Raw genomic sequence first — 22274 nt, forward strand, 5'->3', positions numbered from 1 at the left:
TTGCTAGTCTATTTGTTTGAAAATGCTTTTATTCGACTTTCAAATTTATGATTTGGCTTCGGCATATGGCAGTCTGAATTGGAAAATTATTTTCACTAAAAGTTTTGAATATTGTCCTTCATTTGTCTTTCAGCTTTCTTTGAGATGTCTGATGCTGTTCAGTTACCGAGTCCTTTGTACATGACATGTCTTTATTTCTGGAAAGTTTTACAGTTTTCTCTCTTTAACTCCTGTTTTCATTTCTTTGGTAATTTACTATATTCTATTTTCTCTCTCTGAAACTATTATTAGTTGGTTTTAGACTTCCTAAAAATATCTGATGTTCTTATCCCTTCTTCTTTATTTTCTCTTTGACTTTCTCACTTTTTGGGAGATTGACTCAGCTTTATCTTTTAGCCCTTCTATTGATTTTTTATGTATTTTTGATTTCCAATAGAACTTTCTAGAAGAGATAACTGATAGAGGAATAAAGAAGAGGTGGTACACATATACAGTGGAATATTACTCAGCCGTTTAAAAGAATGAACTAGTGTCATTTGCAACAACACGGATGGACCTAGAGAGTGTCATACTAAGTACCTGGAATGCTCATATGCACATCCCAGTTATAGACTTGCAGCCAGTCTCCTTGTTCAGTTTTCCTTGTGACCCTCCCCCACCACTTCATGGCTTCATGTGTTCAGCTTCAGTGTAAGTCAGCTGACCTCTTACTGGTATTCCTGACTGTAGTCATTGCAGGTCAGTGATTATCAAGTGGGGTTAGTTCTGCCTCCTAAGAGATATGTGGCAATATCTGGAGAATTTTGTCTGTCACAATTAAGGGGGGAAAGTGCTTCTTGAATCTAGTAAGCAGAGGGCAGAGATAACTGTTAAACAACCTGCAATACACAGGACAGCCCCCCCACAACAGAAAATTATTTAGTGTCAACATCATTAGTTGACACCAAATAATCTAACTGCTTTAGATTGTATTTTTTTCCCACTCTGAACCACTATTCTGTCTACTCTTTGTCTTTCGCAAGTTTTTTTTTTTCTTCAGACTTTAAATTTATTTTGTATTCAGGTATACCTGATTAACAGTGCTGTAGTAGTTTCAGGTGAACAGGGAAAGGACCCAGTCATATATATATACGTGTCCATTCTCTCCCAAATCCCCCTCCCATCCAGGCTGGCACATAACATTGAGGAGAGTTCCATGTCTATACAATAGGTCCTTGTTGGTTATCCATTTTGAATATAGCAATATGTACGTGACCTTCCCAAACTCCCTAACTGTCCCTTCACCCTGGCAACCCTAAGATTGTTTTCTCAGTCTAGGAGTCTCTTTCTGTTTTGTAAGTAAATTCATTTGTATCATTTCTTTTTAGATTCCACGTATAAGGGATGACATACAGTGTTTCTCCTTCTCTGTCTGACTTACTTAGCGTGACACTCTCTAGGTCCATCCGTGTTGTTGCAAATGGCATTAGTTCATTCTTTTAAACGGCTGAGTAATAATCCACTGTATATGTGTACCACCTCTTCTTTATTCCTCTATCAGTGGGAATGTAGGTTGCTTCCCTGTCTTGGCTATTGTAAAAGTGCTGCAGTGAACATTCCTACAAGTTACTGCAGTCACCAGTTCACCCTTATTTTCTTTCTTGCTCTCTTTGTCCTTAAGAGTATAATATTATTAACCCTGTTTACTGTCATTTTAGCACTGTTTCTAGAGGAAGAGGAGATGAAAACATGTGTGGTCAGTCTGCCATCTTCACTGGAAGACTTAAATTTATCACTAGTATTTCTTGGTTTTGAGTTTTATAGATAGATCCTTATTACATCTAGAATTTATTTTTGTATATGAAATGAAATAGAAATCTATCTTATTTTTTGTCTCCAGTGAGTGGCTGTCCCAACTCTAGTTTTTAAAGAGTTTATTCTTTTCCACTTTCTTAAAATGCTACCTTTTTAAAATTTACATCAGGGATATGTTTGCTTGTCCACATGTGAAATTCATATTGTTTTAATTACAGTAGCTTTTAAATTTATTTTGATATCTCAGAAAACAGGTCTAGCTGCATTCTTTTTCCCTCCAGTTTTTACTGTTTTTTTCCTTAACTTTCTTTTCCCCTAAATAAATTTTAGAGTGAAATCTTAAGTCACTTATCTAGTTTAAAAAGATTTTGTTAGGATTCTTACTGAAATTTCATGGAATTTACAATTATTTTAGGAAATTTTAATCCATTTCCAATACTGTGTTCCCCTTCCGAAACATGGTGTGTCTACATTGTCAGGTTGTGTTTTGTGCTCTTGAGGAAAATGTTCACTTTATGTAAGTCTTGTCCATTTTGTGTTGAGTTGTAGTATTTTCTGTCCTGATTTTTCTTCCATTCAGTACTATCTACTTTTTTTAGAAATTTTTTTCTGCTGGTGTTTTCCCTTCCTGTTTCATTGCTGTTACGGACATACTCTTTTCTTTTCTTGCCTTTCCTTTTTTCTTTGATTTCAGTGATATTGAAGAGGAGAGATAAATTTGTTTACCTGCTCTTACATTTAGAACCTAAAGTATAAATACATTAAAACATGATTTTTAATGTATTTTAAAATCTAATTTATTTCCTTAGTTTTCACCCAGAAATATTATTAAAGAGTGCTTAAGGAAAAGAAACTGAGACATATCCCTATTAATTTTTAAAATTATAGCTTGAAAACGAAAAATGTGAATTAAAGTCTAAAATATTTATAATGAAAGAAACAATGGAGTCTTTAGAGAAAAAAGCAAAATTCCAAGCTCAAAAACTTAGCCATGTGGCTGGTGACTCATCTCATCAGAAAACAGAGATGAACTCTCTTAGGTAAGTTTACTGAAGTTTTATTTCACTTCTGAGAATTAGCTTGTGACTATTTATGGTTCGTAACAGTGGTGTTTTGGGCTAAGTCTTTGAAAAGCAGTAGTTCTCAAAGCTACCCTTACAACAGAATCACTGGGGGAGCCTTTGTAAAGTATGTATTGAGGGACTGATCTCGGGAGGTTTTTATTTACTGTGTGAATCTGGGTAGGTTTTGAGTACCTGTACTTTTAAAGACTCGTAGATTGATATGGTTACAGGCAAATTTTTGTATCTGCCTCCTTCAGACATCTCCCTAATAGATACAGGCATACTTTGTCTTACTGTGCTTCAATTTATTGCTCTTTACCGATGTTGTGTTTTTTACAAATTGAAGGTTTTTGGTAGTCCTGTGTCAAGCCAGTTTATTGGTGACATATTTCCAACAGCATTTGGTCACTTTGTGTTTCTGTGTCGCATTTTGGTAATTCTTTCAATATTTCAAACTCATTATTATTATATTTGTTATGATGATCTGTCTTCAGTGAGCTTTGACTATTATAGCAATTAACTGAAGGCCCAGACCATGGTTAGTATTTTTGAGAAATAAAGTTTTTTTTAATTAAGGTATGTGCATTGATTTTTCAGATGTAATGCACACTTAACAGACTACAGTATAATCTAAACACAGCTTTTTTTAAATTTACTTATTTTTTAATGGCTTTGAATTTTAATTTTATTTCCTACTGAAGTATAGTTGATTTACAATGCTGTGTTAGTTTCTGGTATATAGCAAAGTGATTCAGTGTACGGTAAAGTGATTTAATATATATATATTTATATATATACACATATATATTTCATATTCCTTTCTGTTATGGTTTATAAGATATTGAATATAGTTCTCTGTGCTATAGGACCTTGTTGTTTATCTGTTTTCTACATACTAGTTTGTAGGACCTTGTTGTTTATCTATTTTAAATATACTAGTTTTTATCTGCTAATCCCAGACTCCTAATTTACCCCTCCCCCTTTTCCTTTGGTAGCTATAGTTTTGTTTTCTATGTTTGTGAGTCTTAAACATAACTTTTATATGCCCTGAGAAACCAAAAATCCACGTGACTCACTTTATTGCCATATTCTCTTTACTGGGGTGGTCTGGAGCCAAATCTATATTGGGTTGGCCAAAAAGTTCCTTGGGGTTTTTCTGTGATATCTTACGAAAAACCCTCACCGTTTTGGTCAACCCAGTATTTGTTCTCCATAGTGTAGAACTGCTAAAATTTTGCTAACTGTATCATTGTTATTCTCATTCTTCTTTCAAAGAAATCTAAAATCAGACTATTTATTACAGAGTCTAAAAGGTGATGTGTCTAAAAAATGGTAAGGAGGTCAGTATGGCCCAGGTAGACGGTATCTACAGGTTGGACTCAGGTTGTAAAGAACATACTATGATAACTAAGAGTGAATGGATTTTACCGTATAAACGTGGAGAATAGACAGAAATTTTTAACCAAGGGAGTGACATGAGTAACATGCCTGTTAGGAAGTGAACTATGGCAAAAGTAGGGAAGGTGGATTTGGAGACTTAAGAGACTGATGGAGAACAGTGGAGACAATGTACCAGGAGTCAAAGAGTGGCAACGAGCTTGGAGAACAGTGGCCAGATTTAGGAAACACTTGTTACACAAAATCAGAACAAACAGTGTAGTAAGACCAAGAACTTGCTGTGTTTGTTTAATTAAGAAATACTATTTAGGAAGAACTAAGATGGAAACTTCTTTCTCCCCCTCTTGTTTTCTTGCAAGGCGCTATGTACATCCTAAGATGGAAAGCAGCCTAAATGGAATGGCCTCTCTTATTCTGGTTCGTGTCTGTATTCAGAAGTTGTTGTTGCTCAGTTGTGTCCAACTCTTTGCAGCCCCATGGACTGCATCACGCCAGTCTTCCCTGTCCTTCACTATCTCCCAGAGTTTACTCATGTCCATTGATTCGGTGATGCTATCCAACCTTCTCATTCTCTGTTGCCACCTTCTCCTGCCCTCAATCTTTCCTAGCATCAGGGTCTTTTCCCGTGAGTCAGCTCTTCACATCAGGTGGCCGAAATATTGGAGCTTCAGCTTCAACAGCAGTCATTCTAATGAATATTCAAGGTTGTTTTCCTTTAGAATTGACTGGTTGGATCTCCTTGCCGTCCAAAGGACTCTCAAAAGTCTTCTCCAACAGTTCAAAAGCATCAGTTCCTGGGCGCTTAGCCCTCTTTATGGTCCAGTTCTCACATCTGTACATGACTACTGGAAAAACCATAGCTTTGATGCTGCAGGCCTTTGTCAGCAAAGTGAAGTCTCTGCTTTTTAATACACTGTCTAGGTTTGACATAGCTTTTCTTCCAGGGATCAAGTGTCTTTTAATTTCATGGCTGCAGTCACCATTTACAGTGATTTTTGGAGCACAAGAAGAGTCTCTCACTGTTTTCCATTGTTGCCTCATCTATTTGCCATGAAGTGATGGGACTGAATGCCATGATCTTCTTTTTTGAATGTCAAGTTTTAAGCCAACTTTTTTACTCTGTTCTTTCACCTTTGTCAAGAGTCTCTTTAGTTCCTCTTCACTTTCTGCCATTAGGATGGTATCATCTGCATATCTGAGGTTGTTGATATTTCTCCTGGCAGTCTTGATTCCAGCTTGTGAGTCATCTAGCCCAGCATTTCACATAATGTACTCTTCCTTTAAGTTAAATAAGTAGAGTGACAATATACAGCCTCGATGCACTCCTTTCCCAATTTTGAACCAACCTCTTGTTCCATGTCTGGTTCTAACTGTTGCTTCTTGACCTGCCTACACATTTCTCAGAAGACAGGTAAGATGGTCTGGTATTCAGAATATTCAGAATAGGAAGCAGAATTAAAAGCTCACTGGTCAGGATGGTCAGAATCTTGAAGTATGAGGCCATTCTATAAAAATAGGACTTTGCCTTGACTGTTGGAAATAAGTTTTAAGAGAAAGAGAGTTGATAATAGAAAACTGAGAAAAGCTTTAAAACTACAAGGAAACCTCTAGAAAAAGTACAATTAATTTTATTTTTACACTATATTATTTTTTAGGAAGATGGAATATTTTGAAGAAAAGACTAATATATATAATGTAATGCCATTGATTATACTGAAAGAGCTTTAAAATGAGAAATTAAAGACGCTTTTAAAATAAGCAAACTATTTTTTAAGATCTTTCATTTTTTTAAATGTTACTCCCACCAGAAATAAAGAATCCCATTTGTTTTTATCCACTGACTCTTTAGGCTACTAAATGAGCAACTACAGCGGTCAGTTGAGGATTATCAGCACCGACTTAACATGAAAAGAAGTGAACTTGAATCAGCCCAAGCACAAGTTAAAATACTGGAGGAAAAAATAGGTAAGTGTTCTTAAATTTTGTTTTTGCTGATCCTAATTTACTTTGTCTAAGAAACATTTCTTTTCATTTATAGGTAAACTACACCTCAGGATGACTTCACAGAATGAAGAGGCTCATGTAATGAAGAAGACCATTGGTGTTATTGATAAAGAAAAAGACATCCTTCAGGAGACTGTGGATGAGAAGACAGAAAAGATTGCAAACTTACATGAAAACCTAGCTAGTAAAGTATGGGACTATTAAGTAATATTATGTGCTCTCTGAACAGAAAATCTTATTCTGTTTCATATATGCAGTTTTTTTTTATAATTGAAGGATAATTGCTTTACAAGGTATACGGTTCTTATTTCATAAGAACCATGCCTGAGTTCCCAAGACCCAGAGCCATCTCTTCTAATATGCTTAAATTTCATTTTATCCCAATAATTTGAATTTTTAACAATTCTATTTATAGAATACAATTTTATTATATATGATTACAGCAAACTCAAGGAACAATTCAGATTCTTAGAGTGGGTAGAAATATGCCAATATGTGAAATATAATTGGTACATGGAAATATCTTTACTTAGAGCCTTCTTTTATAACATGTTATATGATTGAATTTAAACTATATAAATGTGATAAATTTTAGAATTCAACTGGAGATCCTTCTACATGAATGGTTTAGAATCTGATATATTTTTATAATTTCTGTAGGAAAAAACTATTACGCAGATGAAGATAACAGTCTCAGAGTATGAATCCTCTCTGAAGTAAGTAATTGATGGAATGGCATCCAGCTTTTTAAGAAATTTTCAGTGAATGCAGCATTATCTATTTGGGTAGCAGTCTGGCAATAGGAAAATTTCTCTTTTCACTTTTCCTATTTTGCCAGTGGCAATTATCATTTTCTCAATCTCCTACATAGAAATTGTTATCCTCTAACTTTCTCCCTTCCTCTGTCATCGACATCTAAACAGTTATGTCTTAGTAACTTTTCCTTTACATACCTACTTACTCCTTATTTCTACGGCAGTTATCCTGTGCAGGCCCTGATCATCAAAACAGATTACCTCAGCAGCTAGTACTGAATTTATTCCACATCTAAACCTTTTTAAGTACGGTTACAAGATTTTACATTTTGTGTCTAGTCTCGCTACTTCAAGAAAAAAAGCACTAATTGCATTTTTTTTATATACCCTTACATATTATTTTGGCCTCCCTCATGGCTCAGTGGTAAAGAATCTGCCTGCAATGCAGGAGACACAGGTTCAATCCACCGGTCAGGAAGAGGCCTTAGAGAAGTAAATGGCATCCCACTTCAGTATTCTTGCCTGGAGAATCCCATGGACAGAGGAACCTGGCAGGCTATAATCCCTAGGGTCACAAAGAGTCAGACATGACTCAGCAACATATTATATAATAGTAGGGACCTAAAACATTTAAGTAAATATTTACCGATTGAATCATTTATGTTCTACTAACACTTGAAAATCTTCTGTTTTTACTTTAATTTTATAATAATAAATGTATTTTAAGACTTTTTTCACATAATGATTGGTGGAGATCTAAAATGTCTTCTTCACCTAATTAATTAGTGTCTTAATTCAGTAGTTGTCATTTCTTTTTCTGTTTTATTGAAGTATAGTTGATTTACAGTGTTGCGTTAATTTCTGCTATACAGGAAAGTGATTCAGTTATATGTATATATTCTTTATCATATTCTTTTCCATTATGGTTTACTATAGGATATTGAATATAGTTCCCTGTGTTACCCAGTAGGATCTTGTTGTTTATCCATTCTCGATACATTCATTTGCAACTGTTAATCCCAAACTCCCAGTCCTTCCCTTCCCAACCTCCTCCCACTTAGCGACTACAAGTGTGTTCTCCATGTCTGTGAGTCTGTTTCTGTTTCACAAATATGTTCATTTGTCTCATACTTTAGATTCCACATGGAGGTGATATCATATGGTATTTGTCTTTTTCTTTCTGACTTATTTCACTTAGCTTCTCATAATCTCCAGGTCCATCCATGTTGCTGCAAATGGCATTATTTCATTTTTTAAATTGCTGAGTAATATTCTATTGTGTGTGTGTGTGTGTGTGTGTGTGTGTGTGTGTATGTGTATACCACATGTTTTTTATCTGTTCATCTGTCTGTGGACAGTTAGGTTGCTTCCATGTCTTGGCTATTGTAAATAGTACTGCTTTGAACATAGAGATGCATGTATCTTCTCAAATTATAGTTTTGTCCGGGTATATGCCCAGGAGTAAGATTGCTGGATTATATGATAACTCTTTAGTTTTTTTGAGGAGCCTCCATACGATTTTCAGTAGTGGTTGCACCAGTTTACATTCCCAACAACAGTGTAAGAGAATTCCCTTTTCTCCACACACTCTCCACTTTTATTACTTGTAGACTTTTTAATGATGGCCAATTCTGACTGGTATGAGGTGGTACTTCATTTTAGTTTTGATTTGCATTTCTCTAATAATTAGTGATGTTGAGCCTCTTTTCATGTGCCTATTGGTCAGCTGTACTTCTTTGGAGAAATGTCTATTTAGGTTTTCTGCCCATTTTTCAATTGGATTGCTTGATTTTTTTTGTTGTTGTTATTGAGTTGTATGAGCTGTTGGTAGATTTTGGAAATTATGTGCTTATCAGTACTCTTGCCTAGAAAATCCCATGGATGGAGGAGCCTGGTAGGCTGCAGTCCATGGGGTCGCTATGAGTCTGATGCAACTGAGCGACTTCACTTTCACTTTTCACTTTCACGCAATGGAGAAGGAGATGGCAAACCACTCCAGTGTTCTTGCCTGGAGAATCCCAGGGATGGCAGAGCCTGGTGAGCTGCCAGGGGTTGCACAGAGTCGGACACGACTGAAGTGACTTAGCAGCACCAGCAGTTGTATTATTTGCAAATATTTTATCCCAATCCATAGGTTGCATAGTTGTAATTTCTTGCATTCTTAGTATATTTAATTCAGAGTAAAATAGTTTCCTTTTAAATGAACTAAATTTTCCAAAAAGCTTTCTTTATTATTGCTACCCCACTCATGTAACAGCCACCTAAAGGAAACATTGATTAATCGGGACCATGAGATAAGCAGCCTCCGGCGCCAGCTTGATGCAGCTCACAAAGAACTTGATGAAGTAGGAAGATCTAAAGAAATGTCTTTTAAGGAAAACAGAAGATTACAGGATGATCTGGCTACAATGGCAAGAGAAAACCAGGTATGAGCACAGTACATAAACTTTGATAGTTTCATAATACACAGTTTTACAATATATTCAATGTTTGCTAAATTTTAAAACTCTAAATATTATGTCTTCTAAATTTTAATTATATAAATATGAGCAACAAAAGAAATAACTCTTTAAGGAGAATATTGTTTATAAAGGTATTTTAAAATGTGGCTTAGAATACTGCTGTATATTATACCAGTAATAAACCATCAGACACCATTGTAGGCTTTGTTGCAAGGAATCCTGAATCTGGGAGCGTGGTGTTCTCTATGGCAGAAGTCATTGTCAGTCTACTGCATGAGGACCTCAGTATCACTCCCAAGGCAAAGTTGCTGTGTTTTAAAGACCCATGGTAGATTTTAATTATTTGTACTTACTTCCAGTGGCTTAGAGATTACCTACCTCTAAGCTAATTAATGAATATTTTAGAATGGCAAATACTGAAAGGTATTGGGTTTGTTTGTGTGAGTTTTTTTAAAGGATCATACCAAGAAAACCAGTGATTTTCTTATTTTAAATATTTTACATTTTTAAAATTACTCATTATATCGAGCACATTGCTGATATATAAATTTTTAAAAATATTAATCCCTGAGCTCTTAGTTTAAGTACCAGATATGTGGTCAGTTATATTGTGGGAGATACATGGTAATAATTGGTTAAAAAGTCAAGATCAGTCAAAAAAACATGTGAAAATAATACTTAAGGACAGTTTTCCTTTTTTCTTACTCTCTGTTAGTCCCCAAATTCAGAAAGAGCTGTTTGAACATAGTAGAACTCATTAGGTGCTACATTCATTTTATATTGTCTTCAATTTTCTGATATATAGCAAATTTCATTGGAATTAGAAGCAGCAGTGCAAGAAAAAGAAGAAATGAAGAGTAGAGTTCATAATTACATAACTGAAGTGTCACGATGGGAGAGCTTAATGGCTGCTAAGGTGAAAAAAACATTGTTTAGGTTGACTTTAAGACTGATTTTGTTTTAACTTTTTCATGTTTATTCTGTCTCATATTAATATTAGATATTAACATATGAAAGTGGAGATTTTGCCTGTTGTCCTTGTATATTTCCTTACATGTCTTATGTAGTATAGTATCTGCACAGATGGCTTATGCTTCCTAAATTAAAGCAAAATCCTAATGTGTTGTATGTTTATGACATGGGTTTTCAGTGAGTGACCATTACTAATTTAGAAACAATTTAACTGTGATTAAACCAGGAAAAAGAAAATCAAGATTTGTTAGATAGATTTCAGATGCTTCATAACCGCGCTGAAGACTGGGAAGTCAAAGCCCATCAAGCTGAGGGAGAAAGCAGCTCAGTTCGACTGGAACTTCTCTCTATAGACACAGAGAGGAGACACCTTCGAGAGAGAGTGGAGCTGCTAGAAAAAGAAATTCAGGAGGTAATATTTATATAATATTTTTCTTGTACAGACATAATTTAGTAAAACAGAAAACATTCAGAGGCACTTTATCAAAATGAGGTTTAAACATTGGTAAAATCAAATTGAATGGTAATCTTTCGTCATTAATTCTGATAATTTGCTTAAGAGAGCTCCATTACTTTTCTATTGTAGTAAAATACACATAACATCAAATTTACCATTTTAAGTGTACCACCATCCTTCTTCAGAATGTTTTCAAAAAAAAACCAAACAAACAAAAAAAGAATGTTTTCATCTTCTCCACCTAAAACTCTGTACCCATTGAATACTAACTTTCCACTCACTTCCCCCAGCCTCTGACAACCACCATTCTACTTTCCTGTGAATTTGGCTATTTCATTTAGCCCTAAGGTTCACTTAAATCTTAAGGTTCACCCATGTTGTGGCATGTGTCAGAATTTCATTTCTTTTTAAGGCTAAATAATATCCCATTTTTTGTATATACCACATTTTGTTTATCCATTTATTTGTCAATGAACGTTTGCTTTATTTCCATCTTTGGCTATTGAGAATAATGCTGCTAAACACGGGCATACAATGTCTGTTCAGGTCTTTGGTTCCTGTTCTTTAAGATATACCTAGACATTGAATTACTAGATCATATTATGATTTTGTGTTTGATTTTTTGTGTGTAACTGCCATACAGCTTTTCACAGGGTCTGTACCATTTTACATTTCTACCTGCAATGTTAGGGTTCTAGTTTCTCCACATCTTTACCAATGCTTGTTTTTTCTGTTGGTGTGTGTGTGGTTTGTTTGTTTTTAATAATAGCCTTCCCACTGGGAGTGAAGTAGTATTTCAGTTTGGTTTTGACTTGTATTTTCTTAATGATTAGTGATGTTGAGCATATTTTTTGTGTTAATTGGACATTTGTATATGTTTTTGATGAAATATCTATTTAAATCCTTTGCCTGTTTTTTAAAATCAAGTTGTTTTTTGTTGTTGAGTTTTAGGAGTTGTTGTTATATTCTAAATATTTCTCCTTTATTAGATATGTGACTTGTGAATATTTTCTCCCATCTAGTGGCTTACCTTGTCACTCAATCTTATCCTTAATGTAGAGAAGTTTTAAATTTTGATGAAATCCAATTTATTTGTTTCTTTTTGCCTGTATTTTTGGTGTCATATCTAAGAAATCATAGCTAAATCCAACATCACAAAGCTTTTCCCTTTTTTTTCCTATGAGTTTTATAGTTTCAGCTCTTATGTTAAGGTCTTTGGCCCATTTTGAGTTAATTTTTATATATGAAATAAGATAAGGTTCCAATTTCATTCTTTTGCATGTGGATTTAGACAAACTTTTCCCATAAAGAGAGTCTAATAAAAATCTCTTAATAAAATTTTGAGTTGAGTTAAAATATAGGAATTGTTAGTAAGTTAGATTGATGTAGAACTGTTGGTTATTGGTTCTCCTTTCATTTTGTTGGTGGAGTAGTATAGTTGGTCTTCATTTTTTAGAAGAAACTTGATTACTCGTAGTGTGTAGAATTATGCACCGTGCCCCCCCAACCCCACCCAATGCCAAATATATTTAGGTCCTAGCTCTGAGAACCTGTGAGTGTGACTTCTGTTTGGAAATAGTGTCTGTGCAGATATAATCAAGTTAAAATGAGATCCTGCTGGGTAGGGTGGACCCTAAACTAGTAACTGGTGTCCTTATAAAATAAGGGCGATTCAGACACAGAAGGCCCAGGGGAGAATGCCACATGAAGACAGAGGCAGAGATTGAAATGAAGTGTCTACCAACACAAGGAACCCCACAGATGGCCAGCAATCACCATAGCTGGAGAGAGGCATGGAACAGGGTCTCCCACAGAACGTCTAGAAGGAACCAATCCTGCTGACAACCTGGATTTCAGACATGAGGCCCCACAACTGGGAGGGAATGCGTTTCTGTGTTTTAAGCTAGCTAGTTTGTGGTAATTTGTTATGGCAGCATTAGGAAACAAATACAGACGTTGGTATCAGGAAGTGGGATGCTGCTGTAACAAACTAAAAGGGTCTTTGGAATTGGGTAACAGTTACATTCTGGAAGGGTTTTGAGTGACTGATAGAAAAGACTTGATTACCTTCAAAAGACTGTTGGTAGAAAGGTAGACATTAAAGGTGAGGACTCAAAAAAACAAGAAAGCTATAGAGATAACTTCTATTATTTACAAAATACGTAAATCATTATGAATGGAAGTTGTCCAGACATAAGAATGTTTCTCCCACTGCGGTCTCAGATGCAGTTGAGGAACATGTTTTTGGATGCTGGAGGAAAGGTGATTCTTAGAAAATGGCAGAGTACTTGGCTGAAGTATGGTCTGCTCTTAGGAAAGTAGAACTTAAAAGTGATGAACTTGGATATTTAGTTGAGAAAATTTCCAAGCAAAGTATGAAAGGTGCAGGCTGAGTTTTCCTGCTGTTTATAGTAATATGTGAAGGAAAGAGACAGATTGAGGAAGGAATTGCTAAGCAAGAGAGGAGCCAGGACTCAATGATTTGGACAAGTTCTAACCTGTACAGATAGGGTGTTTTGGAGGCAGGGCTGAGACTGTGGCTGGACAACCTCTTGATGAAGCAATTAGGTGAGTGACCCATAGATCCAGCCAGTCATCTCAGCAGAAACACTGTCAGCCTGGGCTGAAAGGGACAGAAATAGGATGATTGAAAGGAAGGCTGAACTCCTTGGATCTTACAAGCAGAAAACAGGTCAGTAGACTTCCAAAGAATAGCAAGGAGAGATTAAAAAAAGCCTTCCTCAGTGATCAGTGCAAAGAAATGGAGGAAAACAATAGAATGGGAAAGACTAGAGATCTCTTCAAGAAAATTAGAGATACCAAGGGAACATTTCATGCAAAGATGGGCTCAATAAAAAACAGAAATGGTATGGACTTAACAGAAGCAGAAGATATTAAGAAGAGGTGGCAAGAACACACAGAAGAACTGTACAAAAAAGATCTTCACGACCCAGATAGTCACATGGTGTGATCACTCACCTAGAGCCAGACATCCTGGAATGTGAAGTCAAGTGAACCTTAGGGAGCATCACTACGAACAAAGCTAGTGGAGGTGATGGAATTCTAGTTGAGCTCTTTCAAATCCTAAAAGATGATGCTGTGAACATGCTGCATTCAATATGGCAGAAAATTTGGAAAACTCAGCAGTGGCCGCAGGACTGGAAAAGGTCAATTTTCGTTCCAATCCCAAAGAAAGGCAATTCCAAAGAATGCTCAAACTACAGCACAATTGCATTCATCTCACGTGCTCCAAGCCAGGCTTCAGCAGTACGTGAACCATGAACTTCAGATGTTCAAGCTGGTTTTAGAAAAGGCAGCGGAACCAGAGATCAAATTGCCAACATCCACTGGATCATCGAAAAAGTAAGAGAGTTCCAGAAAAACATCTATTTCTGCTTTATTGACTATGCCAAAGCCTTTGACTGTGTGGGTCACAATAAACTGGAAATTCTTCAAGAGATGGGAATACCAGACCACCTGACTTGCCTCTGAGAAATCTGTATGCTGGTCAAGAAACAACAATTAGAACTGGACATGGAGCAACAGACTGGTTCCAAGTAGGAACAGGAGTATGTCAAGGCTGTATATTGTCACCGTGCTTATTTAACTGATATGCAGAGTACATCATGAAAAATGCTGTGCTGGATGAAGCACAGGCTGGAATCAAGATTGCTGGGAGGAATATCAATAACCTCATACAGATGACACCACCCTTATGGCAGAAGTGTAGAAGAACTAAGAGGCTCTTGATGAAAGTGAAAGAGGAGAGTGAAAAAGTTGGCTTAAAGCTGAACATTCAGAAAACTAAGATCATGGCATCTGGTCCCATCACTTCATGGGAAATAGATGCAGAAACAGTGGCAGACTGTTTTTTGGGCTCAAAAATCACTGCAGATGGTGACTGCAGCCACAAAATGAAAAGATGCTTACTCCTTGGAAGGAAAGTTATGACCAACCTAGACAGCATATTGAAAAGCAGAGACATTACTTTGCCAACAAAGGTCCCTCTAGTCAAGGGTATGGTTTTTCCAGTGGTCATGTATGGATGTGAGAGTTGGACTGTGAAGAAAGCTGAGTGCCGAAGAATTGATGCTTTTGAACTGTGGTGTTGGAGACTATTGAGAGTCCCTTGGACTGCAAGGAGATCCAACCAGTCCATCCTAAAGGAGATCAGTCCTGGGCGTTCATTGGAAGGACTGATGTTGAAGCTGAAACTCCAATAATTTGGCCACCTGATGCAAAGAGCTAACTCATTTGAAAAGACCCTGATGCTGGGAAAGATTGAAGGCAGGAGGAGAAGGGGTCAACAGAGGATGAGATGGTTGGATGGCATCACCAACTCAATGGACATGAGTTTGGGTAAACTGGGAGTTGATGATGGACCTGGAGGCCTGGCATGCTGCAGTCCATGGGATCCCAAAGAGCCGGACACGACTGAGCAACTGAACTGAACTGAGAGTTACAAACCTCTGTTCCTCAGGAAAAGGGAAGAATAACTCTGAGAGCGACTGGGAGGCCAGCAGGGCTGCTCAAAAGCTTGTGGGGCTGTTGCATTACCACGGGCCCAGACAGCACGGGCCCAGGGGACTGGACTGTTTCCTCCTGGACTCCATAAGGCAGCACCCCTGCCACTGTGGCCAGGAGGTGTGGCTGCCCTCGCAGGCCCAAAGGACAGAGCATCAGGATAGAGATCATTACTTTTAGACCCTTGAAATCTAATGAAATTTGCCCTGCTTGCGTGCAGACTTACTCTGGACCTACTTACTCCTTCGATTCCTTCTGTTTTCTCCCTTTCAGAATAAGACTATTTTATTTCTTCTCCACCATTGTATTTTAAAGGGAGGTAGTTTGTTTTCTATTGTCGCAGATCATGGAGGGAGAGGAATTTTGCCCCATGATGGACCATTCCCAGAATTTTATCGTTCTGATTTACATCAGATTTTGGACTTAAGAGTTGATGCTAGAAATGTTGGGATAGAATGAATGTATTTTGCACATGGGAAAGACTTGTGAATTTGGGGGAGCCAGAGAGTTGCTAGAGTTATGTCCCCCCCCGAATATATTAAAATCCTAACCACCAGTACCTGTGAAGGTGACCTTTTTGGAAATAGGGCCTTTGCAGGTGTAGTCAATTCGAGATGAGGCCATACTGGACTAGGTCAGGCCATAACCCAATGACTGATGTCCTTACGAGACGAGAGAAGTCTGGACACAGAATACACGAGGGAGAGTGCCAATTGAAGATGAAGGCAGAGATCAGAGTGGTGTGTCTGCAAGGCAAGGAACACCGAGGATTGCCAGCAGTCATAGGAGTTTGGAGAGAGGCTTGGAACAGATTGTTCCTCAGAACCTCCAGAAGAAGCCAATTCTGCCGACATCTGAATTTCAGACTTGTACCCTCCAAAATTGTGTGGGAATAAATTTGTGTTGTTTTAAGCCGTTCAATAATTTGCAGCAGTTTGTTACAGCAGTCCTAGGAATCTAATACACTATTTCTGTGTTTTTCTGTTTTGAGTATGTAACTAAAGGAATGTTTCTCAACCTCCTAATTCTCAGAAGTTATTCTTTAGCTCTTCTGTTCTTTGTCATTGTTATGTCTTATGTGGTATATGAAATTGTCGTATGTATATTTGGGGAAATTCTGACTACTTCATTAATATTTGGAAAATCCAAATATTTGTCTGCAACTGTTGAAATGTATGAAATCTTCACATCACTGCATTAGACTTTTAATGTTGATGATTTCAGTAAATCCTGTGTAATAATTTAATTTTCAAATGTGGAATTCTTCCTAAACTCTAGAAGTAGAGCTTTATATTTATTTTTATTTATTACTCATTTATTGTAATAATTACTAATTTATTTATTTATTATTCCATTTTAAAAAGGATCATTCTAGGAAAAAGGGTCTTACAAGTATTTCAAATTTTGCGCATTATTTCAGTTATTAAACTCATAAAATTGTATACTATTATTAGTTTAAATTTCATTATGACTTTAGGTATATAATTTTAAAGCAAACTCCATTTTTGAGTTAAATTCAAAATTTAACTCAAGGCAATTGACAAGTGGTAAGTATATATGTTATTGATCTGTTCAGTTCAGTCACTCAGTCGTGTCCGACTCTTTGCGACCCCATGGACTGCAGCACGCCAGGCCTCCCTGTCCATCACCAACTCCCAGAGCCTACTCAAACTCATGTCCATTCAGTCAGTGATGCATTCCAACCATCTCATCCTCTGTCGTCCCCTTTTCCTCCTTCGTTCAATCTTTCCCAGCATCGGGCTTTTCAAATGAGTCGTTTTTTTTGCATCAGGTAGCCAAAGTTATGAAGTTTCAGCTTCAGCATCAGTCTTTCCAATGAATATTCAGGATTGATCTCCTTTAGGATGGACTGGTTGGATCTCCTTGCAGTGCAAGGGACTCACAGGAGTCTCCTCCAACACCACAGTTCAAAAGTATGAATTCTTCGGGGCTCAGCTTTCTTTAGAGTCCAACTCTCACATCCATACATGACTCCTGGAAAAACCATAGCTTTGACTAGACAGACCTTTGTTGGCAAAGTAATGTCTCTGCTTTTCAATATGCTGCCTAGATTAGTCATAACTTTTCTTCCAAGGAGCAAGCATCTTTTAATTTCATGGCTGCAGTCACCATCTGCAGTGAATTTGGAGCCCAAAAAATAAAGTCTGTCACAGTTTCCATTGTTTCCCCATCTATTTGCCATGAAGTGATGGGACCAGATGCCATGATTTTAGTTTTCTGAATGTTAAGTTTTAAGCCATCTTTTCCACTCTCCTCTTTTACTTTCATCATTGTTTTAACAAAGAGAATTTATAGAGGAAAAATTTCACTTAAGAGATGCCTATGTTCACAATCCTAAAACAATAATTTTCATCTTTGCATCTTCTCCATATATATGAGATAGTTACCATGATTAATAATTATGCATGATTTATTTTTTAAGCTTTATATAGGCTATCTTTAAATAGCAGAGAACTTCTTGAGTGTATCTTAAAATTGCAAAATTTTTTTAAATTGCAAAAATTGACTCTTATAGTTTTATAAAGTGACATTGTAGCTATACAGATTCAAACCTTTAAAATTATTGGGTTACTTTAATTTTGTACTTACTTCTTTTTCTATTTTCAGCACATGAATGCACATCATGCTTATGAATCTCAGATCTCATCAATGGCAAAAGCTATTTCTAGATTAGAAGAAGAGCTGAGACACCAAGAAGATGAGAAAGCAGCAGTGCTAAATGATTTGTCATCTCTTAGGGAACTTTGCATTAAGCTTGATTCAGGCAAAGATATTATGACCCAACAATTGAATTCCAAAAATCTTGAATTTGAGAGGGTGAGAACTTAAAAAGATTGTCTTGTAGCATACTATTTTATTTAGCCCTACTCTAATTGTTTTACTTTACCATTCACTACCCAATACATTTGTTCCCCTTTAGAGCAGTGACTTCTGACTACAGGATTTTGACAACTAGGTTTGACTATTAGATTCATTGCCAAGATTTCTTTGGCAAATATAATAATGAAGTTAGGTGCTATTTTGAAGCAGATGGGTACTTAGAACATGAGTCTTCTAATTATAGAACAGGAACATATCCCACTGTATTTTCTCTGTTTAAGACTTATGTGAAGAATTGAGCAGCTTATTCCTCCCTAAGTGGAATATTTTTCCTGGTAAAAATTTTACTCTGATTTGAAAGTTGAGTAAGCTGGAACTTTGCATTCCTAAATTGAAGCACATTACTTTAAACAACCCAATGAGTATTCTTAAACATGAGTGTTTCTAGTTTTCACTCATTTAGTAGTAACTTTATTTTCAGAGACAGAGAAGCTTCAAAACTGGTTTGGCTGTGTAATGAGAATATATATATTTAATAAACCAGAAGGGCCTCCTGGCTGATAAAGCGGTCACGTTTTAGAGTTTTATGTTAATTACTCTTTCTTGACAAAATAATGCAAAAGAAAATTATATGAGGGTTGGAATAAGTCTTATGGTCAAAATAAATCCTAACTAAAAATAACAAAGATTATTGTGAAAATAAAATGTTTTTATTATACTTTAAAAAGTATTTTAGAATCTTTAGTCAGTACATAGAATAAAGCAACTGGTGTGTATATAGCTCTCCAGATAATATTTCAGAATAAGTCTAAAATTGTACTGAAGTAATCTTACTTTGTTCTTGTAGGTTACAATGGAATTAGAAAATATAAAATCAGAGTCAGAGCTGTTAAAAAAACAACTGTTGAGTGAGAGACATACAATTAAAAACCTTGAATCATTGTTGGCTACAAATAGAGATAAAGAATTTCATTCCCATTTAACTTCCCATGAGAAGGATACAGAAATTCAGCTACTTAAAGAGAAGTTGACCCTTTCAGAAAGCAAACTGTAAGTGTCATAATTCAACTTATGTGAGGGAAATAGTCTGTCACAAATAATTTTTCAATATGAATAGTTTTTTATAGACTTGTAACATAAAGAAAATGATAGAAAAATACTGGAGGAACAAAAAAAAAATTTTTTTTTTTTTTTTCATTTTTTGGGGAGAGGAGGATGGGAGTTGGAACAGTGGTAACAAACCAAAATATTTTGCTTATGTAGCAGCTCCTGTTGGAAATCCAGAAGAGATATCATGTTTGGAGATGTAATTTGTGTATGTTCACTACAGAAATGGTACCCATGAAAGTGAATGAGTGACCTTTCAAAAAATGTCTACAGTTGAGGAACAAAGAGGAAAATCAGAGAAAGGGAGAACATTTCAGAATGGGGAGAGTTGGCTGTTTCATGTTATGGATTGGGGAAATAACTTTGAAAAGCATGAAATTTGACCCTCATAAATACATGGATTACTTTTTAGGAGATTGATGATGGTGCCTTTTAGGATGGAGAAGTTTGGACATATTTTTGGAAGAGGGAGTGAAACCCAGAATAGACAGTATGAGTAGAGTAATTAATTTTGCTTATTTGTTTATTTTTGGCTGTGCTGAGTCTTCAATACTTCCGTGGAGGCTTTCTCTTAATTGTGGCCAGCAGGGGCTGCAGCTCATTGCAGTGGCTGGGCTTACTGCACTGTTTCTCTTGCAGAGCGCAGGCTCTAGGCGCACGGGCTTCATTAGCTGTAGCATGTGGGCTCTGGAGCGTCGGCTCAGTAGTTGTGGCACACAGGCTTAGTTGCTCCGTGACATGTGGGATCTTCTGGGCCAGGGACTGAACCCATGTCTCCTGCATTAGCAGACAGATTCGTAGCCACTGCACCACCAAAGAAGTCCCAATAATTAACTTTTAAAAGGAGTGAGAAATATTACTCCTCCTGAGGTAGGAGTCAAGAAAGAGCCAATAAAAATACTCTACATTTCAGTGTTACAATTCATGTCTTCTCAAATTTGCATCTCCAGCATTGCTGGAGTGCGTAGCACATACTGGAAGCTCAGTAAATGTTTGTTAAATAAATGAGATGAATGAAAAAGAAAACTCTGTGATGGAAATCCAGACGATTATGAAATTATTGTTGAAAAGTCTTCTTTTATCCTTATATGCCACCTTCATTTGTTTTATTAATAACAAAAACAAAATTCCACAGTACTTAACTCTATAAAACAGAGTATATGTTACTTACTTGATTTTTTTAAATTTGTTTTTAAGAAATAGTCAAAGCCGGGAAAACACCATGCTCCGGGCCAAAATGGCACAATTACAAACAGATCTTGATGTTCTGAAAAGGCAGATTTCAACTGAAAGATATGAACGGTAAGAAAATATTTTTAACATTGGACAGTGTTTTTATTTATTCCCTATATTCTACTCCAAAAAGGCTTTTATATGGCTTATAAATAGCAAACTTTTCTTGGCATTAATATGGAAGATAAATTCCTTTGGTAATTTTTTCTAAAATGGCAATACATGTTGCATAAGATATTATCCCCATAATAAAATAGCAGAGTAGCAAGTATTATATAAATAAATATTTGCTATAGCATTCCTCAGGGCAAAATCAGGACATTATTTCAAAGGATTTAGTTAGGGAGTCAACAAAGTAGTAAGGATTCTACAAGAGGCAAAACTTTATGATCCAACAGGAAATTCCAAATACAAATTATTATATAAGTGATGATCATAGGGCAGTTAAAAAATACATATCATATACTATGTATGTATTCTATTAACTATCTAGTATTGTGCCTATATTATCATTAGAAGCTAATGTCACACAAATAGTAAATAGCAGAGCCAAGACTAAAATCTGTCTAACTATAAACCCTGTGTTCTTAATCTTTACAATATATTCCTTCAGTTCAGTTCAGTTCAGTTGCTCAGTCGTGTCTGACTTTGCGACCCCATGAATCACAGCACAGCAGGCCTCCCTGTCCATCACCAACTCCCGGAGTTCACTCAGACTCACGTCCATCGAGTCCATGATGCCATCCAGCCATCTCATCCTCTGTCGTCCCCTTCTCCTCCTGCCCCCAACCCCTCCCAGCATCAGAGTCTTTTCCAATGAGTCAACTCTTCACATGAGGTGGCCAAAGTACTGGAGCTTCAGCTTTAGCATCATTCCTTCCAAAGAACATCCAGGGCTGATCTCCTTCAGAATGGACTGGTTGCAGGCTAGTAATTTTCACACTTATATGTCAGTTCATTAGCTTTATTATGTTGAAAAATTTAATCTTAAGTGTTACAGATAGAAATGAGACCTGGTTTAACAGTTAAAATCCAAATCTAATTTGCGAATCAATTTAAGTTAACTTTTCTTCCATTATTCTTTCCTACCATATTAATATCATAGACATCAATATATCTAAGATTTCATTCTTTAGTAGTTGTCAGATTGCTTATTTAGATCAACTTTTTGGGTTCTCTAATCTTACTCTTACCCATTTATATCAAAAACTTTTAAATAGTATGTAATTTAGATGATAGATAAAATTTGCTAGGAAATGAATATTTATGATTTCAAAGAGAGATGAAGCCTGAGATTGCATCTTTGTCATGAAAGCAATGTTAATTTCTTATACTTTAAAAGATCCAGTTTCTGAGTATGCTAAACTGAATGTGTATGATGATTTTCATTTATTAATGACAGTTGAAATTCTCTTCAATTCAAGGGTCCTAAACCAAGCTCTTTATTTCCTTGGATTAGAGACTCCCCCTTAATTCCTCTCCTTTTCCTTGCCCATGGTCCCCAAAGAAACGTCTACCCATGTAGCTGTGTCTTTCCTTCTCTTTACCATCCAGCTAAACCATGGGTTCTTAAAGAGAAAATATCATTGCCACAGGGGATAATATGGGTTCTTGGGGGAAGAAGGAGTGGCAAAAAAACCTTAGGTGTTAACAGTGATTTGTG

The 22274-nt window shown here is 36.3% G+C and overlaps 1 protein-coding gene across 1 annotated transcript in view; it reads left to right on the forward strand.

Annotated features, from left to right (window-relative positions):
• The window catches only part of CEP135 (centrosomal protein 135), a 65085-nt gene that overhangs the window by 41416 nt on the left and 1395 nt on the right, over positions 1-22274 (forward strand). The window contains exons 14-23 of the mRNA XM_052642222.1: positions 2683-2834; positions 6106-6221; positions 6295-6449; positions 6921-6976; positions 9273-9441; positions 10283-10393; positions 10676-10861; positions 18059-18268; positions 19119-19321; positions 20576-20680. Coding sequence (XP_052498182.1) covers positions 2683-2834; positions 6106-6221; positions 6295-6449; positions 6921-6976; positions 9273-9441; positions 10283-10393; positions 10676-10861; positions 18059-18268; positions 19119-19321; positions 20576-20680 — 1463 coding nt within the window. The remainder of the gene's footprint in view (positions 1-2682; positions 2835-6105; positions 6222-6294; positions 6450-6920; positions 6977-9272; positions 9442-10282; positions 10394-10675; positions 10862-18058; positions 18269-19118; positions 19322-20575; positions 20681-22274) is intronic.

Source organism: Budorcas taxicolor, chromosome 6 (genome assembly GCF_023091745.1).
Source record: "Budorcas taxicolor isolate Tak-1 chromosome 6, Takin1.1, whole genome shotgun sequence".
Classification (NCBI taxonomy): Eukaryota; Metazoa; Chordata; class Mammalia; order Artiodactyla; family Bovidae; genus Budorcas; species Budorcas taxicolor.